General features: G+C 39.1%; 1 protein-coding gene across 4 annotated transcripts in view; it reads right to left on the bottom strand.

The window, feature by feature from the left end:
* Positions 1–931: 931 nt before the first annotated feature.
* LOC309701088 (gamma-aminobutyric acid receptor subunit beta-3-like) overlaps positions 932–24,342 on the bottom strand; it is a 103,533-nt gene continuing 80,122 nt past the window's right edge. For all 4 annotated transcript variants that reach the window (XM_082525090.1, XM_082525088.1, XM_082525091.1 and 1 more), the window contains 5 exons: positions 22,939–23,021; positions 20,452–20,589; positions 13,457–13,609; positions 6,458–6,705; positions 932–1,701 (listed from right to left, as the gene is read on the bottom strand). In XM_082525090.1, the coding sequence (XP_082381216.1) occupies positions 1,330–1,701; positions 6,458–6,705; positions 13,457–13,609; positions 20,452–20,589; positions 22,939–23,021 (994 nt within the window). In that variant the 3' untranslated portion in view covers positions 932–1,329. The remainder of the gene's footprint in view (positions 1,702–6,457; positions 6,706–13,456; positions 13,610–20,451; positions 20,590–22,938; positions 23,022–24,342) is intronic.

Raw genomic sequence — 24,342 nt, 5'->3', positions numbered from 1 at the left:
AACAAGAATAGATTAGGAACTCAAATGAAGACCTCAAGACGCAGAGTACAAAAATATCATAATATTTCATGAGATAAGTAATAACTGTATTGCCCAAAAGGCCCTTGGCAGTTTTCTTAAACAGTTTTTCTAGAATGTTGGAGAAATTTAAGTGCAATTCTGTCATGCTATCACTTGAAAAGTGTTGTTGGTTGAAGGTAGAAGAGGAAAGAAATGGCAGTTGTCATAGTTGTGCTTATTATTTTCTATTCCCCTTATCAAATGACCAAAAAAGTTATTTCAGCGACATTTTTTTTGTTTGGTTTTTAAGAAAAAGACACCCAAAAAATTCAGAACCTGAGTCATAATCATTCTGAACAGAGGACAAAAACCTCCGCTTCAAACTCCTAACCTCCAGCTGGTCATCGGTGGTCAGTCTAGGGTCAGTTCTAGGGTTCTGTTTAATTAACATAGGAAACGGGCACATTTGAAGAAACTATGTTACCTTTCAAATGAAGTACATTCATTTTGGCCGTACAGTTTTTTTTCTGGATGTTCCAAGTAGGTGATAAAGTCTTTAAAAAAGGGTAGATGTTAGCCTAAACCTACCCCTAAATGGGTTGCCAGTGACCTGGGGGATGTTAAGAGTTTGAAGATATTGTGTTTGGGTAAAGGTTTACCAGTTCAATGCATGATAAATTGTATTTAGTAGGAAGTATATTATTAATGCTATAAACAAACACACATTGGTTTGTTGCTGTGAAGTTGTGCTATTACCGAAGGCAAAAAGTACTCATTTTTTTTTCTTCTACGGCTGATCATTACATGCATTAATAGTGCATAGGGTAAATGATTTCTAGGAGTTGCCTGCACTTATCTGATCACCTGTGTAGTATAAAGATTTCTTACTTTTTTGATTAGAAAAATCTTTAACTTAACTGGTTCTTGTTTCTTTTTCTTTTTTGCAAATACTGTAATATTTATTCAATTGCTGGCTTTGTATCTTGCTATTTACACATTACTGAGAGGGCAAATGTGTTGGGAAATGACCGTCACAAATCCCAATTACAGTACATACTTTCAAAAATAAAAAGAACTCGGTACTAAGGGTTCAAACACTGCAAATATAAAAACAACTTAAATGAGAACTTGGTCCAAAACTCGGTAGTCTTTTCTCAGTCTCTTTTTCACTTTTGTCTTATTGTGTTACAGTCTTCAACGTGGCAGATTCCATCATGTATAAAAGCAACAGAGAAAAGGAAGAAAAACAAATGAAATGAAAAAAGTCACAAAAAAAAAACAACAACAAAAAAACAAACCAGAATAAAACACCTCAACAAAACAGTCCAATCAGACATAGTAGAGCCAGTAGATGAGGTTGAAGATTGAGAACACGGAAGGGAAAATGATCCGTGACCAGCGATCAATGGCATTTACATCCGTCAGGTCGGGGATTTTGATTTTTAACTGCGAGGACCGCCTCCGCAGGCGGCTGCGTTTCATCTGAGCGGAGCGGTCCAGGGAGTGACGGCTAGCAGAACATGGACCGACTCCGCCACTCTGCTTGCGATACTGGATGTGCGATGAGGCAGTGCTGTCCAGCTGCACCATGGACTGAGAGTTCCTAATGTCTGCCACGCTGGTGGTGATCTCACTTCCTGCCACTTCATTATGGATTTCCAGGGTGGTCAGCAGAATGTTCCCATGACCATGTGGCTCTGCCTGAATGGAGAAAGAAAACAGTTATGAATATCAGCACTTTAGGAACCTTCCCTCCAAGACCAAGAATTGAAGGAATCCTGAAAGAAAGATTTTCATGGCTGTCTGGGGTTTAAAGTCCGTACCACCCGAACCCTAGCTCCATTTATTGGAATGATTATTTTTTTGTTTCTTGGGAGAAGAATATAATTTAAAAAAAAAAAAAAAAAAGCATTTTCTGATTGCCCCTTGAGTGAGTATTAGCATTATTGTTAGGGTTGGGTCCCATCACCTTTGCAACCTAGCCCTCAAACGGTTAAAATATCTTGCATTGAAAAACGGAACTAACACTAGGAAAACAGGAAAACATACATTGCAATACAAATACTGAAGTAACAAATGGGCCTTGTTAGGCTCATTGCTACTTTGTTTCCACCAGTATGACATTGCATCTATTAGGATGCAAAAATGGGAGGCTCCTTTTAAAGCACTGTTACGCATTTTCTTTTCTTTTCTCATGCCCGACCTCATCTGAATTCCCCCATGAGATTACATATCAAACATTGTTTTTTTCTTTTATCTGAGCCCTTGTGGTTCAAACACTTTCAAAACAAAGTGTTGAAAAAGTTTCGAGGATTATTGTATTTCTTCAAAGGATGGATGGCTTAGTTTTACTCAAACTCTGCATCACATCATATAAAAATAAATAGGAGCTACCGTAGACTTCATATTAATGTTGATTTTGGCAGCTTACATAAACAAATGTATCTGTCAGGCATTGTTGACCTTTTCTGCATAAAGCCCACACAATTGTTCTATGCAATCAAAGTGAGCTTGTTCTATCAGGTGGCAGTAATGGAACATCGGCTGTCCAAAACAAGGCTAACCAATAATCCAGACTGGAAATATGTAACACCACCTGACATTCGGAGGACACTGGTCTTTATTTTTCAAGTTGTAAAAGGCAAATTATTGTAACTTTCAACTTTAAATTCACAGTATGAGATGCCCTCTTTTTTAAAAAAAAAAACAAACCATTTTTGAGTAATTTTCGATGGCTAGCTAGCTAACTTAGTTGCATGTCCGTTAACCTTGTTGAGTTTCATTAATGCACGAACACCATTCTGATTGAGACCATAAACTCAACTGAAAAGTATTTCCTGAGGTCACAGATAAGAGACAAGTGAAGAGTCATTTTCCATAGAGTTTTGTCTCTGTGGAGTTAGTCAGGATTACTCCCTCTACTCCTTATTCACTCCATTGTAGCAATGGTTTGGAGAAGCTACAACACGTTTTGGCTGAATAGCACGTTGAACGCATTTACTATATGGAATTAGGTCTTCAGTTTGCTAAAATCAAAAATGAGAAAAAAAACAAACAAAAACATATTTGTCACATTTTAACATGCAAATATTCACAGAATTGACTTTTTTTTTAAACATTGTGACTATAACTGTAATCATGTTGCATTGCTGCTGCACATTAATATGCCAATATAGTCCATGATAACACATTAAATTGCTAACCTGATACATCAGTTGAATAGAAGTTATTTCAGTTCATTCATTGTCATATTCAACAGTTAAATTCAACACAAGATACAATACATCATAATCCATGCTTATGATTATAGACAAATCAACATTAATGAAAAGTAGTGATTGCTCATGCAAATGTAGCAACTGTGGAAGTCCCATCGTTCCTTTTTGTTTGAGTTAGAATTAAAACTGCTGCAAGAAGCTTGTTATTGTGAGGTGTTTGATTTACTAATTATTAGCCTATGCACTACCCCATCCAGAAGTTTTATTTTTCATGTGCTATACACTATATTATATTTCAGAATATTTTATTGTTTTTTTTAAAGCACTGTGATCTATCTCTAGTCTGCTTACCTGGTGATGTGAAGCACTTAGCATACAGGCTTTTTTGGAAACAGGTTATACTGTTTAAAATGTCAATATACACTGATTTTCAAATCATTTAAGACATATTTTTAATTGGGAAGCATACGGCAACTTGCCCGTATGTGAAGGCAACGTTAATGCTGTACAGCAACTACAGATTTTAGAGCATCACATGCTACAATCCAGACGACACTATTTCCAGGGATGGCCTTAATTGTTTCAGAAAGATAATGCCAAAATGCATTCTAGAGATATGCCCACATCATGGCTCTTTACAAATTCCTACTCTCTCTCAGTTATATCATTTAAGAAAAGCTCTGTCAAAGAATGCCTTGTAGAGTGGTAAACATATTTTTATTGCAAATTTAATGAAAAATGTGCTAGATTAGCATATATTCTTAAAAAAAAAACATTATGGGTTTAACATTTGATAAATTGTCTTTGTACTATTTTTAATTTAACACAGGCTTTAATTAATTAGTAAATCACTCATTTCTATTTTTATTTTACACAACATTCCAAATCTTGTGGAAATAGGTAGAAATCTATCTTTGTACTTATATTTAACATGTAGTACAGCTACATTTCTGATTTTAGTGCATGTACTGCTTTCACCAGAGTCTGACTGATTTATGGTCATGCCAGTAAATGACATTATTAGCTATTTGAACAATTTGATGGTTACGTAGAGATTATGCAATTTCCCTGTTGTCAAATGTGTCTGGGATGCCACAAACACAATAACCGAAGGAGTAAATAAATTAATGGTTATGGAAAAAGGTTAGGCAAATCTGTTTCTTTTGTGTGTCTAAAAGAAAAAATATACTATCTGATACAGCGCAATATCAGATTTTTAAATCACCAAATATGGGTATCAGTCTTAAATATCATATATCAGTCGGGCTCCAGTAATCAAGAATTACCACATAATAAAAAAGCTTATGGTGGCTACCAATCATCACTAGACTCAATACAACTTTTTGGAGTGTAATAAACCTGAGGTTAAATATGAACTGTTTTTCAAGTCTTATGTTATTAAATCAAATAAAACAGTCACTTTAGTATCTTTCTTTGTAAATATGCTGCACTCGTTCCCTATATTCAGATTAATTCATTTGTTTTGTATACCACTGTGCATGGTGGGGGACCTCTGCAGTGACTACCCACTGGCAGGTGGACTGCTTCACCACATTCTTACATGCACTGTGAAAGAAATGGCTTCACTGATGACTTCGATGAGGAAAGATATACAGACAGCATGCATTCAAAATGAGCTCTGAAAGGAGGAAACAAGTCATATCAGAAACACCAATGTGGCAAATCTGCGATGTCATGGAGATGTCTGCGATTGCTCAGTTTATCACATGGATGGAGAAATATTTTTGCATCAAGGCAAAAGAAAACGCATCCATGTCTGCTGATGATGACGGCGAATTGAAGGGTCTCACTGAACAAAACAACTCACCGAGCGTGAGTGGCGAAGACCTTTAACCTGATTGGACCGTTTTAGGGACGCGGTCCTACTACCTGCCTCCTGAGGAGATGAAGATTTTCAGCCACATGTTGGGAACAAATGTCTGAAACTTTTTTTTCTCCATTTAACCAATATATTTTGTGACTGAACACTATGAATAAAGTAAAGCAGGTAAACAGCATACAACGTTCCCCTTTTGTTATACATATCCTGATATGTGAATATGAAAGTAAAGAAACTGATAATTATTCTTGAGAATAACTAACATACAGCTCCATTGACAGGTTTAGTTATCCTGCTAGGACTGTGGACATTCATATTTTTTCAGTACAACAAAAAATGTCATGTCATTCACATTTTTCACTCATTTTCAAAAGTGTCTAACAGGCAACAATCCCTAATGTAGTACCTCACTCTTAACTGTTGAAAAGAAAAGAATCCTTTTAATTTTGAGTATTAACAAAATGCATTTGGACAAACTTATTCCACATTAATGTCGACAAATCACAAAAGCCATCAATGGAGTTATAGAACAGCACATATTAGCCCTTCTTTTCTCCTATTTTCTTGGTGCTAAAGAATGGCCATATTGACCAGCAATGGTGCTGGTACTCACATACAGCTAGAGTTGAGCAGGTACAAGTTCTGAATGATCTGGTCCACTTTTACTAGCATGCACTGCCAAAAAGAAAAAACAAACTTCTGAAAGCAGCTACATATATCACATACAAGTCCAGCATCACACCATTTCATTTGGCAAGACATTTCTCTTCAGTGTACTCACACTCCCAGAACGTTTTGGCAGCGCACCAGCTGCCGTCCAGCCGTGCTGTCGGCTATATAGCATGCTAGCAGGGTTTGCCTTTAAAGCTAAATAGACAGTGTTCAAATTTTATTCAGTATCTACAACGTATTATCACCCACGCCACATTTTATCAGCCTTCCTGCCGAGCTAAATCCTGCAACTTCTCACTTCAAACTTATAGTATATACAAAGCCTCCTATTTGGGCCTGTCTATTAACTTTTTGAAGTTACGCAAACAGTGTAACGTCAGCAACACCAGCTACACTATGGCTACATTAAGCTTAGAAAACTCTTACCTACATGTTTACTGTCAGTAGTATTCAGGTGCTGGTAACAAAAAAATATCTTAAAACAATAAATAGTTAATTTTTAAATAACAATAACGATGGCATTTGAAATTAGAATGAAGAAGACTCGAAAGTTTTCATGTTTGGCTTTTGATTTTAAAGGCAAAGCATTTTCACTGCTGGCTTTGGTGGCAGATTTGAAATATTCACAAATATGTAACAAACTTCCCAGATTCCTTGATTTTCTCTGCTGCTGTTGTGATAATACACACCCAGGTATCCAGTGATCAATAATCAAATTCAAACCTACCCTTGCCGCGTCGTACTTAGCCGCCCTCTCGTTGTTGGCCTTTTCTGCCTTCTCTGCCAGTTTCTTTTGCATTTGTGGGCCCCTCCCGAAGAAGATGTAGTTGACGAAGGCGTACTCAAGCAGGGCCAGAAAAACCATGACGAAGCAGCCCATCAGGTACATGTCGATAGCCTTAACGTAGGGGATCTTTGGGAGTGTCTCCCTCAAATGGGTGTTGATAGTGGTCATGGTTAGCACAGTGGTGATCCCTTCAAATAGAAGAAAAAACATTGTATTTTTGATCTATATATTTACAGCAAATGCCTACAGCAGAGACAACAACTGGTCTACAGATTCTCGGCAAGCACTAAAACACTTCTTCTTAAATAAAAAAAGAGAGAAAATGAAATTGCCAGAAACGATCCTCAAGGCAACGCACTATATAGTTTGTATAGAACAGAGATGTCAGTAGCCCTCAGGAGATGTTAGCTATGGAAAATATGGTGCCAACTTTAAGAAATCCAAGTCTTGTTAAGGACGAACATGTCTACTTTAGAAAGACTAGGCAGCTGAACCAAAGGGATAACAATTGGTTGGACTGTTTATCTAATGAGGTGATGGACTGGGCTTATAAAACATGACTTAAGTTTAGTTGGTTTTATATTCAAAATCATCTTCCTGTGTACTTTTGTACCATTTGCTGGCACAGCCCCATCATCTCTAATGAATTTTCTCTATTAGGATGTTACTCTTGAAGTCTACTAGAATCCTGAAACAACAATTCACGTTTGCTCTTTCCACAAGTTTGAGATCCATGAAAGAAGGCACAGAGTAGGAGGTCAGCACGACGATCAAAAATAGAAGCCATGTCTTGACATGCTCATGAAGAAGTGATGAGGTTTTTGATTTATATGGATGCATTGTAGTGTTTTTATGCTATTGTACCTTGTTGAAAATAACAAAAATGCAGGTAGGTCTTCTGGGTCTGACTAAATAGACAATAAGAATCAAAAGAAAAGCTCAAAACATGTTAGACTGCAAAGAAGCTGAACCTAACATCTGGCTTACTTGTTGGGTGTATCTTACACACGAAATATTTAAAAACCCACTTGCATGTAGTATGCCATTGCTGCCCTATATAATCGCATATCTTGGCTTACCTCATTAAAACAAACAAACAAAAAACCCTCACCTCTCGGACTGTTATCCTTTTAATTGAGGCTTTTAAACTAATCACAGTAACATTACTGGATTTAGATCACTCAGCAAAATGTTTCAAAGACAAACTGTGGAGGAAGTCTGTTTTTTTTTTCTCCGAGGCTTCCTCATGACCAATCTTCATAATCAATCCTGGATGGTATATCTGACGCTTAATTAGTCCGAGACTGTCTTTAAACAGATGCTGCTGTCTCGACCGAAACCTTAAGGTCACACTGAAAACTCCAGCAGATGTCTTTGTCGTTACTACAGTAACAAGGCTATTTTTACAAAAAACATGTTTGTACTGTGGCTGTTTCCATTGCTAGTTACGAGCACGACTGACCTGGCAGAGAAAAAAAAAGATTATGGTGCTTGCTATCATCAAGAACCAGAGAAACAGCAAGAAATAGCAGCAAGGGTGAGGGCATGTATTTGATTTGAAAATCCTAAAACAATTTGCCCGTTGTAAACAGGATTAAATATAAAAGCGATCAGCAGGCACAAGCTGCTAGGTAGGTGCACAAAGTCTGCCTCATTGAAATTCAAAGGTCTGCCTTGTAACATCCAACTGCCCCCTTGGTTACCAAGCAGAAATAACTCATCAGAATAGTGTTGCATGTATCTAGCCCCCAGCTCCTGGTAACCTTAACTACTAGGGATAAAACACACCATTGACAGTAAGAGCACCTTCACACATGGCAGAACGACAGCATGAGGTGAGCCTCGTAAAATTCTAGCCACATATAGAACTGGATGAGGGTCAATGCATTTTACGATGACCCCTGAGCACCCACCGTAAGAAAGGATGGGCAAACAGCATGAACACTGAATTCTCTTTAACTCACACAAAGGTTTTTGGTTCATGTGCCATAAAGTAGAGCAACAAGACATGGAGCAGTCAGAGGGGGGTCGCGGAGGAGGGTGCAGGAGAGCTAAGGTCTGTCCAAGCCTTCGTGTGATTTATTGGCACATTACAAGGCTAAACAGCACTCGCGTGTGTGCACTGCAGGTCTGAATGCGCATGAGCTTGCTCGCACGTGCACGTGCTCAGTGCCACCACCCGTACTGGATGGTGCAATCTGGTTTTCTTTTTTTTCCCTCCACATAATGACAGTCTTGTTCTTTATAGGTGTTCGCTGAGCTGTACCATTAATCTCTGTCCTTCGCTCCCTCTCTTCTTCCAGTCCTCACTTCCTTTCATTTGCCCCCTCCCTCGCTCCCTGTTCGGACAATTTAATCAAGGGGCCACGCGCATGTGGGCCTCCCTCCTCTTTCATCACGGTGTTACACTCTTTGGGGAGAAATATAGTTTGATGGGGTTTCTCTTGCTCCCTTTCCTTCTGGTCTCTCCCCTCCTCCTTCCCCCCACCTTGTCTTGTCTCATTGTTCCCTGCTTCTTAATCTTGCCATCATTTTGTGGTGATTTCCCTCTTTGCTCACGCAGCACATTTTTTTAAGAGTCCCCTCCCCCACCTTTCTCTTGTTATATGTCCCCAAATCTCTTTTCCACCCAAACAGCTGGAACAAAGGCGCACGGCAATCAAATCTCCTCTAATCATGTGCCAATAGGCCATTAGGAACACAGCTCCACATTATGAAAAGAGAAAAAGATATATTATACAGAATCCCGTTATGCCTGTAAAATGACAGGCACAGGAGGTAAATCAAAGCAGTGTTAATTGAACACTTCAATTCATCACTTGCAGACAGCGCAAACTGTCAGTCTGATAGGACTGCACGCGGGGCTTAAAGCACATAAAAATGTAGTAATACGTCCATAAAGATGTGGTTTGACAATCATTAGAAAAATGTCTTTGTTCTTCAAGGGGTACAGGCAGTCTAGTAGGACTGCAAACTAAACCAAACAGATATACTTACATCTTGGAAAGCTAAGAAAACTTGGCAGCAGTCTGTAGAGTTTCAGCTTTGGCATTTGAAGTTCTGGGGCAGAAAGCAGAACTCTACTGACATACTTCTACTTTTTCTGACATTAAAATTAAGTTATTTTAGTGCATGCGCAACAAAAGTGGTAACTAGCATGGCTGTTGAGGGCACTGGAGCTAAGTGACTGATGAACATGAACAGATGATTTTGGAGCAAATAGGTCTCTATCTCAAACTTTGGAAACTACCCCTTATGTGCCTTTGTAACTTAAGAGGTCACTCAGTAGCTTGTAGAGTTATTTTGTACCCTTAATGACAAGTTTTGACGCCTCAGTATATATCAATAAAGATGTGTTTTTTGGGGGGCTACTCCCAGTAGATGTCCAAGGGGTAAGAGTTAAAGATTTATCAGACCTTCTAAGTTCTCACTGGTGATCCACACATCAGTGGCCTCTCTGTGCTGAGCATGCTTTCCCCTCTGCGTGTGGGTTTTCTCAGGGTATTGCTTCTTCTTTCACAGTCCAAAGACATGAATGTTAGATTAACTCACGATTCTAAAGTGGCTTGAGGTGTGAATCTGAGAATGAATGGTTACCTGTCGGTTTTAGCCCTGTGACTGACTGGTAACCTGCCAATGGTGTATCCCACCTATCCAAATGGATAGATGGTTATGATATGTATTATCTAATCTAAAACAGCCTGACATTGGAATTGTAGCACACTGTCTATAAACTTTAACCTCTCAACATTCACCAGGTCAACATTAAACTGGTTAGATGTTAGATGAGGTTAGATGCTAAACACAGCCATCATCAGGAAGTATAAAATTGACCTTTCAAATCAACTCTCTTACATGTAGTCGGCCTTTTGCTAAAAGATCTTCATCTCTTAATAGGTAAAAATTCCATATGAAAATTTCAAAAGTTTGAACAAACATATACTGATTTCAAACTTATGTGTCTTATGTTACTCTAAAAGTGTTCTTGTACAGCTAACTGTACCCTAACTGTACACATAATACAAGTATGAATAAAGGTCCTGACTGTGGAAAAAAGCTTGCAACCAGATTAAGGTGCAAGCAGGTAATTTGTAACTTTGCAATCCTTTGGAATTGCTCAGGAAAATGAGATTCTCCTTCAAACAATTCAATTGTTTGCCTGCTGCCTCCTGGAATTGATTTCCTCCTGATCATTACACTGCTTTTACCGGCAGGTGTGTGCACACACATAGACACAAAGAGCAATCCATGCACACACACACAGCCTCTTCCACAATCAAGATATCTGCTGAAAGCTCAAAAAGGTCCATCAGGAGTAGAGAATGGACCTCTGGTTGCCTTTCGCCTGTCGAGCTACATGCCGGATATTGCAGCTATCACACATACAAAAAAAGCAGACATACACTCCAAGGCATACGATAATGACCGGATATTGCATACATGCCTTGACGAAAAGATACGTAAAGAAACCGTGCAGTAAAAGAGAAGTATATGCACACACACACACACACACACACACACACACACACACACACACAGATTCCCTCCAGGGTAGCAGGGGAACAGATGGATGCTGCTGAAAGGTAATGGATCAAAACATGTTTTCCAAAAAGCATTATGATGTGTTAAGGTCATTACTGGTCCATTATCTATCCTTACAAACTGAACTGAAGGACTGAAGCAGCAATCAATTGGCATGGCCAGATTGAACTATTTGGCCCCTGGGCAAACATTTACTGCTCACCCATCTCCAGCCAGACCTGAAAGTTTCCGTCAAGTTTGTCCACAACGGCAGAGCAGCACTGCAGATTTATTGCCTGTCTTTGGATTTTGGACAACCAACCTCAAAAGGTCACCTTACACTTTTAGAAGCTGAATAATTACCCAATCAGTCATCAACTGATTCGTTTAAATCTTTAGTTGCAGCCAAACTTGACTACTTGTTGGCTACTACTGCCAACTGATTACAGTCTGGGATTTTAAAGGTCTGGCCCCTTCTGCCTTAATTTGCCTAGTTGGGATAGTTAAGTGTTATGAAAGCATTTTATGAAAAGTCAATAAAGGAAAACAACTACAAATATTCCTAATTCAAGATTAGCACATAAAGCTGTGCTTTCATTTTCCATGGCATCATTTATTTAGCACAACTTGGAATTTCTTTTTTTTTTTTGGAAAAGTTTGCCGGTTGCGGAGGCTTTGCTGCATGAATCCGTGGCTTGTTGCCAGTTCAGAGAGAGCCTTCTCTTTTCACTGTGAAATGGCTCCAAAATAGTCCCTGAAGGGTATCTGACAATGTTAGTTCTCTCCAACCACCTACAGCATCTCTAACAATGGGAAATCTTACTAACGAAAGGCTCACCATCTCATCATCTGTTTGGTTAAAAATGTGTTACTTAGTTTAACCAGTAGCGTTAAACAATGATATTTCACACAATTGTTATATTATGTAACACACTTTCTGACATATTGTTAGAACAAAAATGATTAGAGAACTAATAAAGACTTAGATCAGACTGCTCTAAAAGGTTATACTAATACTGGGGGACAGAGTGTAAATGGTGGTGACTATCCAGATAAGCAAGTAAGCAACACACAACTGATTGTGTATTACATGTTGAACTTATCTGGATTTATGCAGAGTGGCTGTCTGATTGCATCTATTTCATATCTAAATTATTTATCACTCCAATGCTGTAAAAAAAACACACATCCATTTTCTTTCTTTGTTGTATGTATGACTGACATTTCTTGCTTCGTAAGAGTAGACATTGCTGAAACACAAAAATTTGAGGAAATATCAACATCTGTTCATTTGTGGCGTAATCTTACCACAAACCGCTTTGATCCATCGAATAATGTCACAGTTTTCACTATGTTTGCTGGGTAGTTAAACTCCATAAAGTAGTGATTTGCTCAAAGTAACCAAAACGTTATTTTGCTAACTGCAAAGCAACATTGAAGTTAGCATTAGCAATTACAAAGTTGAGAACAGTGTAACTCGGGACTCGCCCACTTCAAGTCACCAGTGGTTATTTTGCCTGTCGTCACTTGAAGTGATCTCTGGTTGCCATGTTGCTGCTAATAAATGTTCAACACAATCTTAGTACAGACAGTATGCTGTTTTTACAGCAGTATTCACAGCTAGTACTTACGGCTAAACATGGTTTATGGCTACCTTGCATAATATTAGCGCTAACAAAAGCTATATCACATATACTTCTTTTGAGTTTCATCTTGTTTTGGGGTTTATAAAAACTAAAGGAAGAGACCACCCTCTCTCAGAAATAGGCAGTAGAGCTGTTTCCTTACTCCTTACGCTTGAACTGGACCTCTGTTATTTAGAGGTGTAGCTTAATGAACACTTAATTACCTATTTAGCATGTCAAGTATGAGTGTTGTGGAAAGCACTATGTATAAATTGCACCTGAGATATTACCTTGGCTGCCTTCATATCCTGACCATTGCACTTGCCTGATGTGTGGTCGGCTCAGCTTTACACAAAGGCAAAACTATGCTTCAGCCTCCAGCTTGAAATCTCCATAATTACATACCACTGACTTGTTTACTTGATCTCTGCATTGTTGAGTGCTACTAAACTGCACCACTCAAGTAGAGGTTAAATAATGCCCATTAGATATGTGATGAATTTGTAGCTCGTGAAGGCTTCTCAGTGAATTTGTACTTTTGCCCTACAGAAACTGTCACAATGGATAAAAACAGTCCATTAAGACATACAGGATGGCACTTTTCCTCAAATCTATCACCATTTAGTCCATCCATTTACAGGCCAGTTCCCAAAGCTCAGACACAATAACAGGAGAAGTTCAGACTATTTTGGGAATCAAGCTGAAGGAAGAAAGGCAGCTTCTGATTTCTATCAGTCCCCGACCTCATCTGAGAAAGAAAAATACTTGCTCTTAAACAGTCACCACTACTTACCTAGAGCCACTCTGGCTGCTGACGCATCATAGTTTATCCAGAAGGACACCCAGGAGAGGATGGTAATTAGGATTGATGGCATGTACGTCTGCAAAATAAAGTAGCCGATGTTCCTCTTCAGCTTGAAGCTCAGAGACAGTCGAGGGTAGGCACCTTAAGATAAGCGAGACAGAGACGAGTGGTTGAGAGATAAAGTAGGCAAGAACCTCTGAAGGTTCATGGCGTGTAATATAAAAACTGGTAAAATGAAACATATTAACATCCCTTAGACGTTATTTTTGCATTCACTTGATAATGTTTTAACTTTGTTCTTCTGAGAAGCATGCAGGGACACCTCGTGTTTTTGTTTCAGTTTCCACAGCAACCCCAGCAGCATGGGTCGCCATGGTAACAAGCATCCCCTTCAAACGCGCAAACGCACACTGACTCGCTCTCACACGCGCACACAAAACTGCAGTCATGCATCAGAGAGATGTGACACAATATTCAGGACGGTGATAAAAATTTCACCATGTTTTGATTTATCAATTCTCCACATCATCCACCTCCATAATTCATGGGTGGATTCTGAAGGATTCGGCATTACAAGAATGCTGAGCTTTATAAATGCATGTAGCGGTGCTTCAGAGGCTTCATAAGTCAGGAATTTCAAATTATAGCGCTGCTTTTGAGAGAGCATTTTTGCCATTAATTTTTTTTCCATGACCTGAAATATAAACAGAGTCTGTGCATGACTGTGCATGAAGCGCTGATATAAATGGCGTGGCACGGTTTCTCATCAATCTCCTAGCATTATGTCTCTATATAGATTTTATCTATGGCTTGTTACTCCCACTATTCTTAGACATTTTTCCATTTTTGTTTTATATTGGAGGAGAAGTGGGGCCCATTATGCTGTAATTGCCAATCCGTGGGTGTCAGCCAAAGCTACTTATGGTGAGCGTGGGTCCAATCGACTACACACTTGTGTGGAGTTTCATAGAGTCACTTAAAAAAAAAACAAAAAAAAAAACAACCCACACCCAATCTCATTAAGATTCAGCACCAGCTGTATGTTAGATAGCAATAAAAATGGCAACATATAATTTCAAAAACAGGCCATACATCAAATGTTATTATGTACTCTAAGTGCTATTGACTGATTTGACTTTTTAAAGCATTCAGCACCCACAAACCCCATTTTATATCATGATGGATCAGTGGAATTATTTAGTATGTCATGCACAAAGCCCACATTAACTCATTATACTCCCAAAACAGTCTCGCACCAGCAGGCTATAATGCAGTGTTGGCCCAACTGGTCTATATGGGATTTGTTTATTATACTGAAGATATTCATAGTTCCCAGAAAGTGAATCCTACTAGGCTTAAATTCATTATTTTTCCACCTACCTATCAAATTTTTATCACCAACAAACAAATGAACAACAAAGTCTATACATGTACCACAAACACATACCAGACAATATACATGTACACTGAAGTCAACATGAAGAAAAATATTCTTTATTGATGCAAAAAAGACGTTTTTCCCTTGACCTTCGTGCCTTCATGAGTTCTGAAATATTTTTTAAAAAGGTCCCTGAAACATAATGATTTTTGCTTGTCTTTCGGTTTTCATTTAATTTATTTATCAAGTAGATAACATTTGTTCAGTTTTAATGCCACTTTTATTTCTTTTTATTTCTATAACTGCGTCCTTCAAGATAAAAACCATGTAGAAATACAGAAGTATATAGACAAAAGGACTAGGCCACCTACACATTACCCCTGCAGGAACTGCCATGCCATGAAGCTCCTGGCGCACAGTTTTAGTGCTGATCTTAATGCCAACTCAGCAGAGTGTTGGCAACTTTTACACACTTTGCACCTGAGCACTTGGTAACCCTGCTTTGGGACTTTACACAGCCACTTCATGGCTGAATTCCTGTGGCTCCTAAAGCATTTGCACTTTGCATTAAAACCAGCTTATCGTGGAATATCTAAGAGGGTAGAATTTTCATCAGTTGACTTAGCAACCTATTTGTTTACCGCACTAAAATTCAGTGAGCTCTTTCGAATGACCCACTTTTTGACAAAATTCAGATTATGAGGTGTGGCCTGATAGTTTTGTCCATCTAGTCCAGAGGTCTCCAACCTTTTTTGCACCACGGACCGGTTTAATGTCAGAATAATTTTACGGACCAGCCTTTGCGGTGTCGCGGATAAATACAACAAAATAAAATGATACGACCAAGACAAAAACTGTGGTATTTTGTAAATATAATAATAAACGCAAATTCACTGTGTAATTGTGTAACTTATTCCTCCAGAAATGTGCCAACAACACAGAGTAACATCCTCCTCGCTGCCTCTTAATGCTCTCTGATCGCTATGGTAACGCGTAAATATTTCTTTCAAAATAAAACAACTACAACATGGGAAAACACCCAGGGAAACCGAGCTAACGATAAAAACCCTGAAAACCATAAATTTCACACCCGAGCCTCAACTCTCGGGGCCCGGTGCCAAATGACTCATTACGAATGACTCGACTAATTAGAAACATGAACACATGCTAAAGTAATATTACACCTAACTAGGTGTAATAAAATATCCCAAATTATCCCATCACTTCCACTTACAAATAAATACAAGTAAAGCATGTAAGCCTAAAGTAGGGATTTTGGTGTTAACAGATCCTCGTGCCAATTTGATTGGTTGTTCCAAAGTTACCTCACCAAGCACCAGACATCCATGGATGTTGTTTGGTATATTTGGTTTTCCAGTCAGCTTAACAACAATCAAATCTAAAGTAAAAGCTACATCTTAGGGTTAGAGACACAAGTTGTTGGTTTGAGAGTCTAACCCTTGTCAATATCGGCAAGAACGTTTATGTAGGCAGGTTTGTCAGAACTGGAAAGGCTCTCTAATCCTGTAAAGACTTTACTGATTAGTTTATGGGTTCAGTCAATCATTTTGGGTTATACTGAATAAAAGAAAAAAAATAATTCGATTTCTAAAGGAGGCATATCTAGGGTGTGCTCACTAGCTGACACATTGCCCCAATACTGTGTGATTGTGAAATTTTACCTGGATGTATTGATTAAAATGAGTTACAAAAAACCTTATTTGGCCAAAACGAAGAATTTGACTTCGTTTGACTTTCACTAATCAACTGATTAGTTGCTTAAATGATTCACTGATCAATTAATTGTCTCAACTAGCTAATTCCATAAGCTTCTGTGTTTAATTCTTTGTGCAACTTTAACCAAAGCTTCATCTCACAGTCGAGCATATGTTAGCGTTCATATAAATACACAAAGTATGCGTTGTTTATCACATTCAATGATTCTCCAATATTTACAGTTTTGGCAGCAGTGAATAAACTCCACACATGCTGAACCTACACTTCACTGCAGTGTGAATATAGGAACAGACTGTGGCAATATCCCATTCACTCTTTTAGATGCAGCTTTAATGGCAACTCCTCCAGCCTAAATCGGAGCAGAGTATCTCCGCAGTAGCAGATGCAGAAGTGGCTCAGAAAAAGAGGAGGCTGAGGTTCACTTGTGTGTGGGTGTAGAGCAGTACTGGCTGTAACTGCTATACCAAACAACATCGGCAAGTGGGAGGAACACCATGTGCGAGGGCGGGGAGGAGAGGGAGGAGAGGGAGGACGGAGAAGAGGGGGAAAAAAACAGAAAAGGCGAAGAGTTAAGGTGATGATGGCAGTCATATAGTGGAGTCTGGGTAAGGCTGAAGGTGGTGACTTTTTTTGTCTGCTTTGACACGCTGATCGCAGGAGTGTTACTGTCAAGGTTTAGAAGCAATGAGAGGCTGTGTTGTATCCACTGACAGTTTGATTCTGGCAATGAGACGCATCTTTAAGGGATCCACTGACCCCATACGCGCCAATCTTGCACTGGATCCTGCTGCTCAAGCTTTCTTTATGAAGGTTGTTTTTTTAGCTTTCCGTGTTTTTATGTTGGGCTGACTACCTGCAGCTCAGATGAAGCACTGCATGATATAACTGTTTGCATTACTGGCTTTTAAAAGTGTATCGCAAGTATGCAGCAGAAGTCTTAGTGAAGTCTTTTTTTCTAATACCGTTGCTCGGCAAAAGTGAGCCAGATTTGTCCTTGTGCGCAGTCTGCAAAAGCTTCTTAATGAATTTCAGTCCTACATTAATTAAAAATGAGTACTTTCAGGGCTTTTTTTTCTAAAGCTGTTAACGAAGCATTTCTTGTTTTCTAAAACACACAAACTCGAAGGTATATTCGAGGCTTAAAGAACAACGAGTCACAGAATTAAAGCCACCCGCTTAGTATTTTGTTGCTTCTCTGTTCTGCCAAAAAGAGCTCTGACCTCCTGATGCACACACAGAGGATCTCTGGGGGTGCCGGACTTTGGATCCATTAGGTAACATCAGTGAATCAAGCTTGTTCTGATGCTTGATTGGTTTGGGACTAAGCGAGCTTTGTTGTGTTCCTTGAGTTGTTCCTGAGCAGACTTTTGAAACCATGGTAGCAACATCCATCTTTTCTATACAGTCTATTAAATGTTACCTAACTCAGAAATGTTGCCCTAGTGGCCATACAAGCATTTCCATACGGACATGCAGATATTACCCTCGCATGCAAACAGACAGTTTGTGTGTGTTTAAATGAGAAACACTGATGTGTTGAGGGCCTCATTTCACATGAATTTATGATGCCCTGAAACCCGGGTTTTTTTTCTTGCAGCGAGCAGGGTAGTTGGCATCCAAGCACACCTTTTAAAAGCACTAAGAAAAGTTATATTAAAGAAAGCCCGGAGGGAAAACAGGAGGAAGAGAAAAGAGGGAGAGAGATAGTGACAGATTGGAGGGATAGCAGGAAAGGAAAAAAAGGGAAGGGAACTAAAGGCTTGCTAGTGGCACATGACATGGACAAGACCTGATCATTAGGCAGCCTGGCAGGGAGCCTTTGATGTGCTTCACACATCCTGAGCGGGCGAGCAGACCACCGGACATTAAAATAATAGCCACCACCCACAAGGGACAAGCCGCCTCTCATAAACAAGAGACGCGCTTGCATCGGCACACTTACATGTGATTCACATGAAGGGCAGAGACACCCGCGTATGATGGTAAATGGAAAGCAGCCGCACGTGCAGTACAGACAGAGAAAGGTGCACGCGTGCTTCAACAGCATCTCAGCATGAAAAAACAGAAAATAACACAGAACGGCCACAACAGAAATGTTACGCACGCCCGAGAAGGCAAACAAAGAGTGATTTACTGTGCATGTCCTTTTCAGACCCAGCGTGGCACTTCCTCATGAGCATAACTTCTGTGAGAAATTACATTATTACTAAATGTCACACAGCTTTTATTTCCGAGGCTCCGGAGAAGCCGCCTTTCTCGATGTGTCCCCTCTGACCAGATTATATGGTCGCTGGTTTCGAAATGTTCATAAACACTCTGCGTTCCGGCGTAAATGTACACATTCAGTAACAGTCTGATTCATTTTGGACCTCAGTGGATGGGCGACGTGGCAAATCAAAGTTCATGGAATATGATTGAAATGAGGATTACTTGTTAAAATAGCTCCTCTACAGCGATCTGACACACATGAATTAGAACATGAAATGTGATACGGTAAATCCTTCATATACATTGACTTTACAAGTTGCCTTAACCTGTCATTTTGCCTTCTAACTATACTGAAACTCTTCCTCAGTGTTTCTTGTCATCCACATTTCATTAGAGGTTAAAGGTCATTTGATGATAAATAAGGTCTGAGATCTGCTGGCTCGTGACAATCTGTTTATGCTTCGTGTTTCTGAAAGGGAAAAAAATCTGCCCACATATCGGACTATCACAATATTTGAATCACTGAATATCGGCTGGGCTCTAGCAGCAGGATGCTTTGTAGTGCAGCGGGAGATTTTAGCCCACAGAGAGTGAATATAGTAGGGTGTAACAGTATTAAAGTAACATCCTCATCCTCAAGTGTTTGTCACTGTATTGTGATGACAGTGAATGAAGCTATACAAATAATTCAAAAAATGTTGATACAACTTTTATGTTAAGATACAATTTTCTTTCAAACCTACATCAATTTAGTTGTTTCAACATGAGCGATTTCTGAAAGGAACAACATTTCAGATCAGATCTGCAAACAGCTGTGTGACTGTTTAATATCATTTTTTGTCCCATCTTCCTCCCCTCAATCCCAGCTGTTCAGCAGGCTGCCTTGCCAGAGTCTGGTTCTGCCGGAGGTTTGTTTCCTGTTAAAAGGGAGTTTTTTCTTCCCACTGTCGCCAAGTGGTCACTCATAGGGGTTGCCTAGTTGCTTGGGCTTTCTCCCCATTATTTTAGGGTCTTTACCTTACACTATGAAGCATCTTGAAAGGATAGCTGTTGTGGTTTGGGGCTATATAAATCATATCGTATTATCTATATAAAACTGAATTGAAACTGAGGTTTTCATAAATAATAACTACAAACTTAGACATTCATGTCTTTAATTATGACTATTTATTATTATTGTATTTGAAACCAATTTTTCAGGGGCTTCTCAATCAGACTGCTGCAATCACACTGACTTGATAAGAGTCTTCAGCTACATTTCCTACTGATAGCACAATAACTGAACCATTACATCCATTAAACTTCACCTCTCTGGGTCAAGAACTGCCAGAAGTGGGCATGATATACTTTCTAATTTACCACATGTCCCGCTTAAGCACCATTCCAACAAGCTTGCGTTGCCTACTGCTGCATGAGGGATACTTCAAAGACGGCGCATTTCCTCATTTCAATCCAATTAAAAGCACCAATATATATATTATATCTGTTGATATAAGATCAACAGACATTTTGGCATGTTTGCTGCAGAAACTGATGGAATAATCAGCTCCCGAAAACAGGCCAGTGCATGAAATGGACAATATGATCTAAAATGTCACATCCCCTAGTTAGCCTCACCGTGCATTATTCCCAGAGGTAATCCAGCTGATGAAGCATTTACCTGTGGAAAAGACTACGTTCTTGGACACCAGCTTGTAATCGACAATGGAGAACTGAGGCAACTCGATCCGTGTCACCCCCGTCACAGCCGACTCGCCTCCCTTCCAGTAGAACTCGATGTCGTCTGTGGTGTAGCCATCTGTAGAAGAAGACGTGCGCAGACACACACACATGCACACCAAGGTGTAACCATCTGTCTAACCATCACTGGAGACCAAGACATGCAGTGTTGCTGATCATCCAACTGGGCTGTCATTTGGGAAGGAAATAAAAAAACACTTTTGAAGTTGTTTCCAAGTACCAGGCGCTTTTCTTAATAGCTTTACTTGGGGTTTGGAAAATGTCAGAAGAATTATAAAATAGACATGTCCAGTGCCATTAGCAGATCTTGCTTTAGTATTTTTGTGGGGATGATACCAAAAACAATATAAATACAAACATCTACAATGTGCTTTGTTCTTACTCTAGCCAAGACATTGGCTCTAACTAGCCTTAAACTCTATGTGTTCCTGATAAGCCTAATCCTATCCTGCCGTATTGTTGGCATGCCAGGTGTAAATCAGTGCCCAATCAGAAGGCTGACATGAAACCAAGTGGTGCCCTGAGGATGTCTGTAAAGGACGAGCAGAGACACTCACTGCTGCTAAGTGATACAGCATTCAAACGCTGAGGAGTTCTCACAAATAAATATGTGAAATGTCTAACTTAAATCTGCTTGAATCAATATTTTTATATCGACATAACACGTGTAATGGCATCCCAGTTATTCGTAATAACACACCCTACAGAGAGATGGGATGCCCTGTCTGTAACGAGCCCTTTGGTGTCTTTCAGCTCATTGTTTTGGCCCACGCCATCACGGTTTCGTGTCACTGTTTCTTATCAGCCCTGTTTAAAGCCGCGATGGCCTGCTCGCTATCAGCACAAAACAGAACAGGGCCAAAGTCATTTGCAGCATTTAGCAGCTAAATGGCCACATATAACCTAATCTAACCTAACCTTGTTACTCTAAGTCAGTTGGTGATTCCTAATTGGCTGTAGGTGTGAATGTGAATTTCCCTCCAACTCTACATGCTCGCCCTATATAGGCTGGATAGGCTCCGGCACACTGGATCCTGAAATGGATAAGTAAACTGATTGTTAACAAAATATATCCAATCGGCCAATCGCATGACAGCAACTCAACACATTTAGGCATGTAGACATAGTCAAGAGCTGAGCTGATTGTGAGCACAGATTGAAGAAGAGAGATCAATTTAAGTGACTTTGAATTTTGCATGGCTGTTGGTGTCTCACCGACTGATCTCAGTACTTCAGAAACTGCTGAGATTTTTCTACACAGTGATGAATGATCAAAAAAAGAGAAAACATCGACTGAGGGCTAAGTGTTTTGCACTATCATGTCAATATGGAATGTTTCCAGGACTTTGTTGAATTTGTGCCACAAGAAAGGCAGCTCTGAAAGCAAAATAGGGTTCAGCCTGAAACTAGCTAGGTGTACCTATTAAATAGGCCAATGGCTTAAATGAGCTAAAAATAGAGCGAATACTAGACTTACATTGGTTAGGTGACCAATAAATGAATGCTTACCATATACTTATCACTTTTATTTTTAAATGACTTGCCCTCAGGTTGATGCCTTGGCCTGCTGTTTGTCTATATTCCTGTTTTGCATTTATAGCTCTTTTTATTGCTTGTTTAAAAAAAATATCTCTGCATGCAGAACAATAACCCCTGTGTTGTTCTGCATAATTGACACAGATTATGTAGACGTAGTTCAATATTATATTTGCTACAATAGAACCAGCAAGCAACCAGAGGAAAATGCATGACAGAGGGTAAAGTCTTGCACAGACTCCTTTTTTTTTTGAGGTTTTCTTTTATAGTCTCCAAAAGTAATTGTTATTTTGTCATCAATGTTACTTCATTACACCCACCAGGTTACTGACGAACTACTAAGGAGTTGTATTAGGGTTGAATTTTAGCAGCAGGTTTCAGAAACTTGACGCTGTTACTTTTCAAAACTACTTTCCTACATGCATTTTAACCTTACAGTACTTCTGGTATAAGATTCCATTTATAGAGGTAGAATTGAGTCTGAAACTATTCCTACCCTAAGTAGCACATGGCAACCTAGTGGATCTTTACGAGGTTAAATGAGGTGCAAACATTTGCAAAAGAAAGCATGACTTCTAACTAAATAACTGCACTAGATTGGTCTTTTAAACTTTCCCAAATCTTTATAGAAGTATAATATTGAATGAAATTAGCTAAGTATTTGTCATAGTCATATATACTACCCTCATCCATCTGGTACAGATTTAAAAGAAAGGCTACAGAACACAGAAGAGAAACACACACACAACCGCTGCTGTACCTCAGGTTGCACATTCTTTCATGCATCTGTAACATTTCACACATGAGACACTCTGCCTGTGCGCCGCTGTTGATCTGTCAAGCCCACAAGGCATTAGGCCTGTCTACTCACAGCTCTCTATCTCCAGAGTGCAGTTCTGTTCATCCAGAGGATACCTCCTGAGATCCATCATACATGCTGCTGTTGTAGTTATCCTGAAAAAGAAGGCATGGGGGGAGAGGGTATATTTTAGTTAACACATGTGATTTACTAAAATTGTTCTGAAAGACGGATCAGAAGGAGAGTGAAGATGTAAGGGATTTGAGGTGTTTTAAAAATAGCAATGCAGGTAAGCAGTTACCTAACAGAATAAGGGACTGCGGGAATACAATTAGATTACAGCATTAAGGTGAAAGCACCTATCATCTTTAAAGGAAACCAAATGTCCATTTGCCTTTTCAACCTGTCCCTCAGCTGGTTTCATATTACTGGAGACTACTGGCATTGTCATCTTAAAATAAGATTATAGCACCACCTCCTAGTTAAAATGCTGACTGTGTAACTGTATACCTAATTAGACTATAGATCATACAAGACAAGCAACGAACATGTTTGCTTTTGAAACATTTTGTGCTCCCCCTTCACCAAAACTGTCCATCCCTCCATCCTGCGATCAAGTAAAAATTTGTAAAAATAAAAATGATATTAAGGAAATGCATCCTTCCCTGTTCAACTGAACTGGGTCATGAGGAGGTATCTGTGCCTTTTGTTTATCAGATGTGCGAGCTCAAACGACTGATAATCAGACAGTTAAAAAAAGCAGCAAAGTGAAATGCAAATTCAAAATGATTTAGGCTAAGTCTGGCCTGATTAAAAGCTGGCTGCTTGGCAGTTAGCCACTGGATGTATTCACTGAGCAAAGACTGAGATGAGGCTCCATTATGTGATATTATTATGCAGCAAAAATTACAGCAACATAATAAGAGGTCTTCAACAGTAACATTAACAGTAAGCATTACCACACATATTATAGATTATATGGACTTCCAACACATTTTCCAATACATGACACAGATTATCAATATCACTGAAGCTTCTCTGCTACCTTATCTCTTCATTTCATTATGGTAACAACAAGAAAAAAAAACTACCTACACTGTATTGATTAGCAGTTAAAAAAAATTTGTTGATTTACATTAAATCATTAAAGTAACAGTTTTTAAATTAGAACATATTGAAAATCCATGGATTTGGGGACATTGGAGTCAAAGGTGTTTAATCAAAAAAAAAATTCATATGAATAAAAGATGATATCTAAATGGCATAAATTGGAATATAAATTACAGCCTCAAAATCCAACTGATTATCAGAAAATGTCATTTGATAAATTAAACCTGAAATAATTGCATTTGGTTGTGGGTCAGTTTTAATCTTTTTTTTTCCATGCCACTCTGTCTAACAAAAGCCAGGTCAGAAACAAATATCGTACACTGTACCAGTTAGCGCGTGTTAGCTAATATAACCCAGTGACATGAA

Source organism: Aulonocara stuartgranti (assembly GCF_965226115.1).
Source record: "Aulonocara stuartgranti genome assembly, chromosome: 23".
Taxonomy (NCBI): Eukaryota; Metazoa; Chordata; class Actinopteri; order Cichliformes; family Cichlidae; genus Aulonocara; species Aulonocara stuartgranti.
This window is presented reverse-complemented; position numbering and strand designations above follow the sequence as displayed.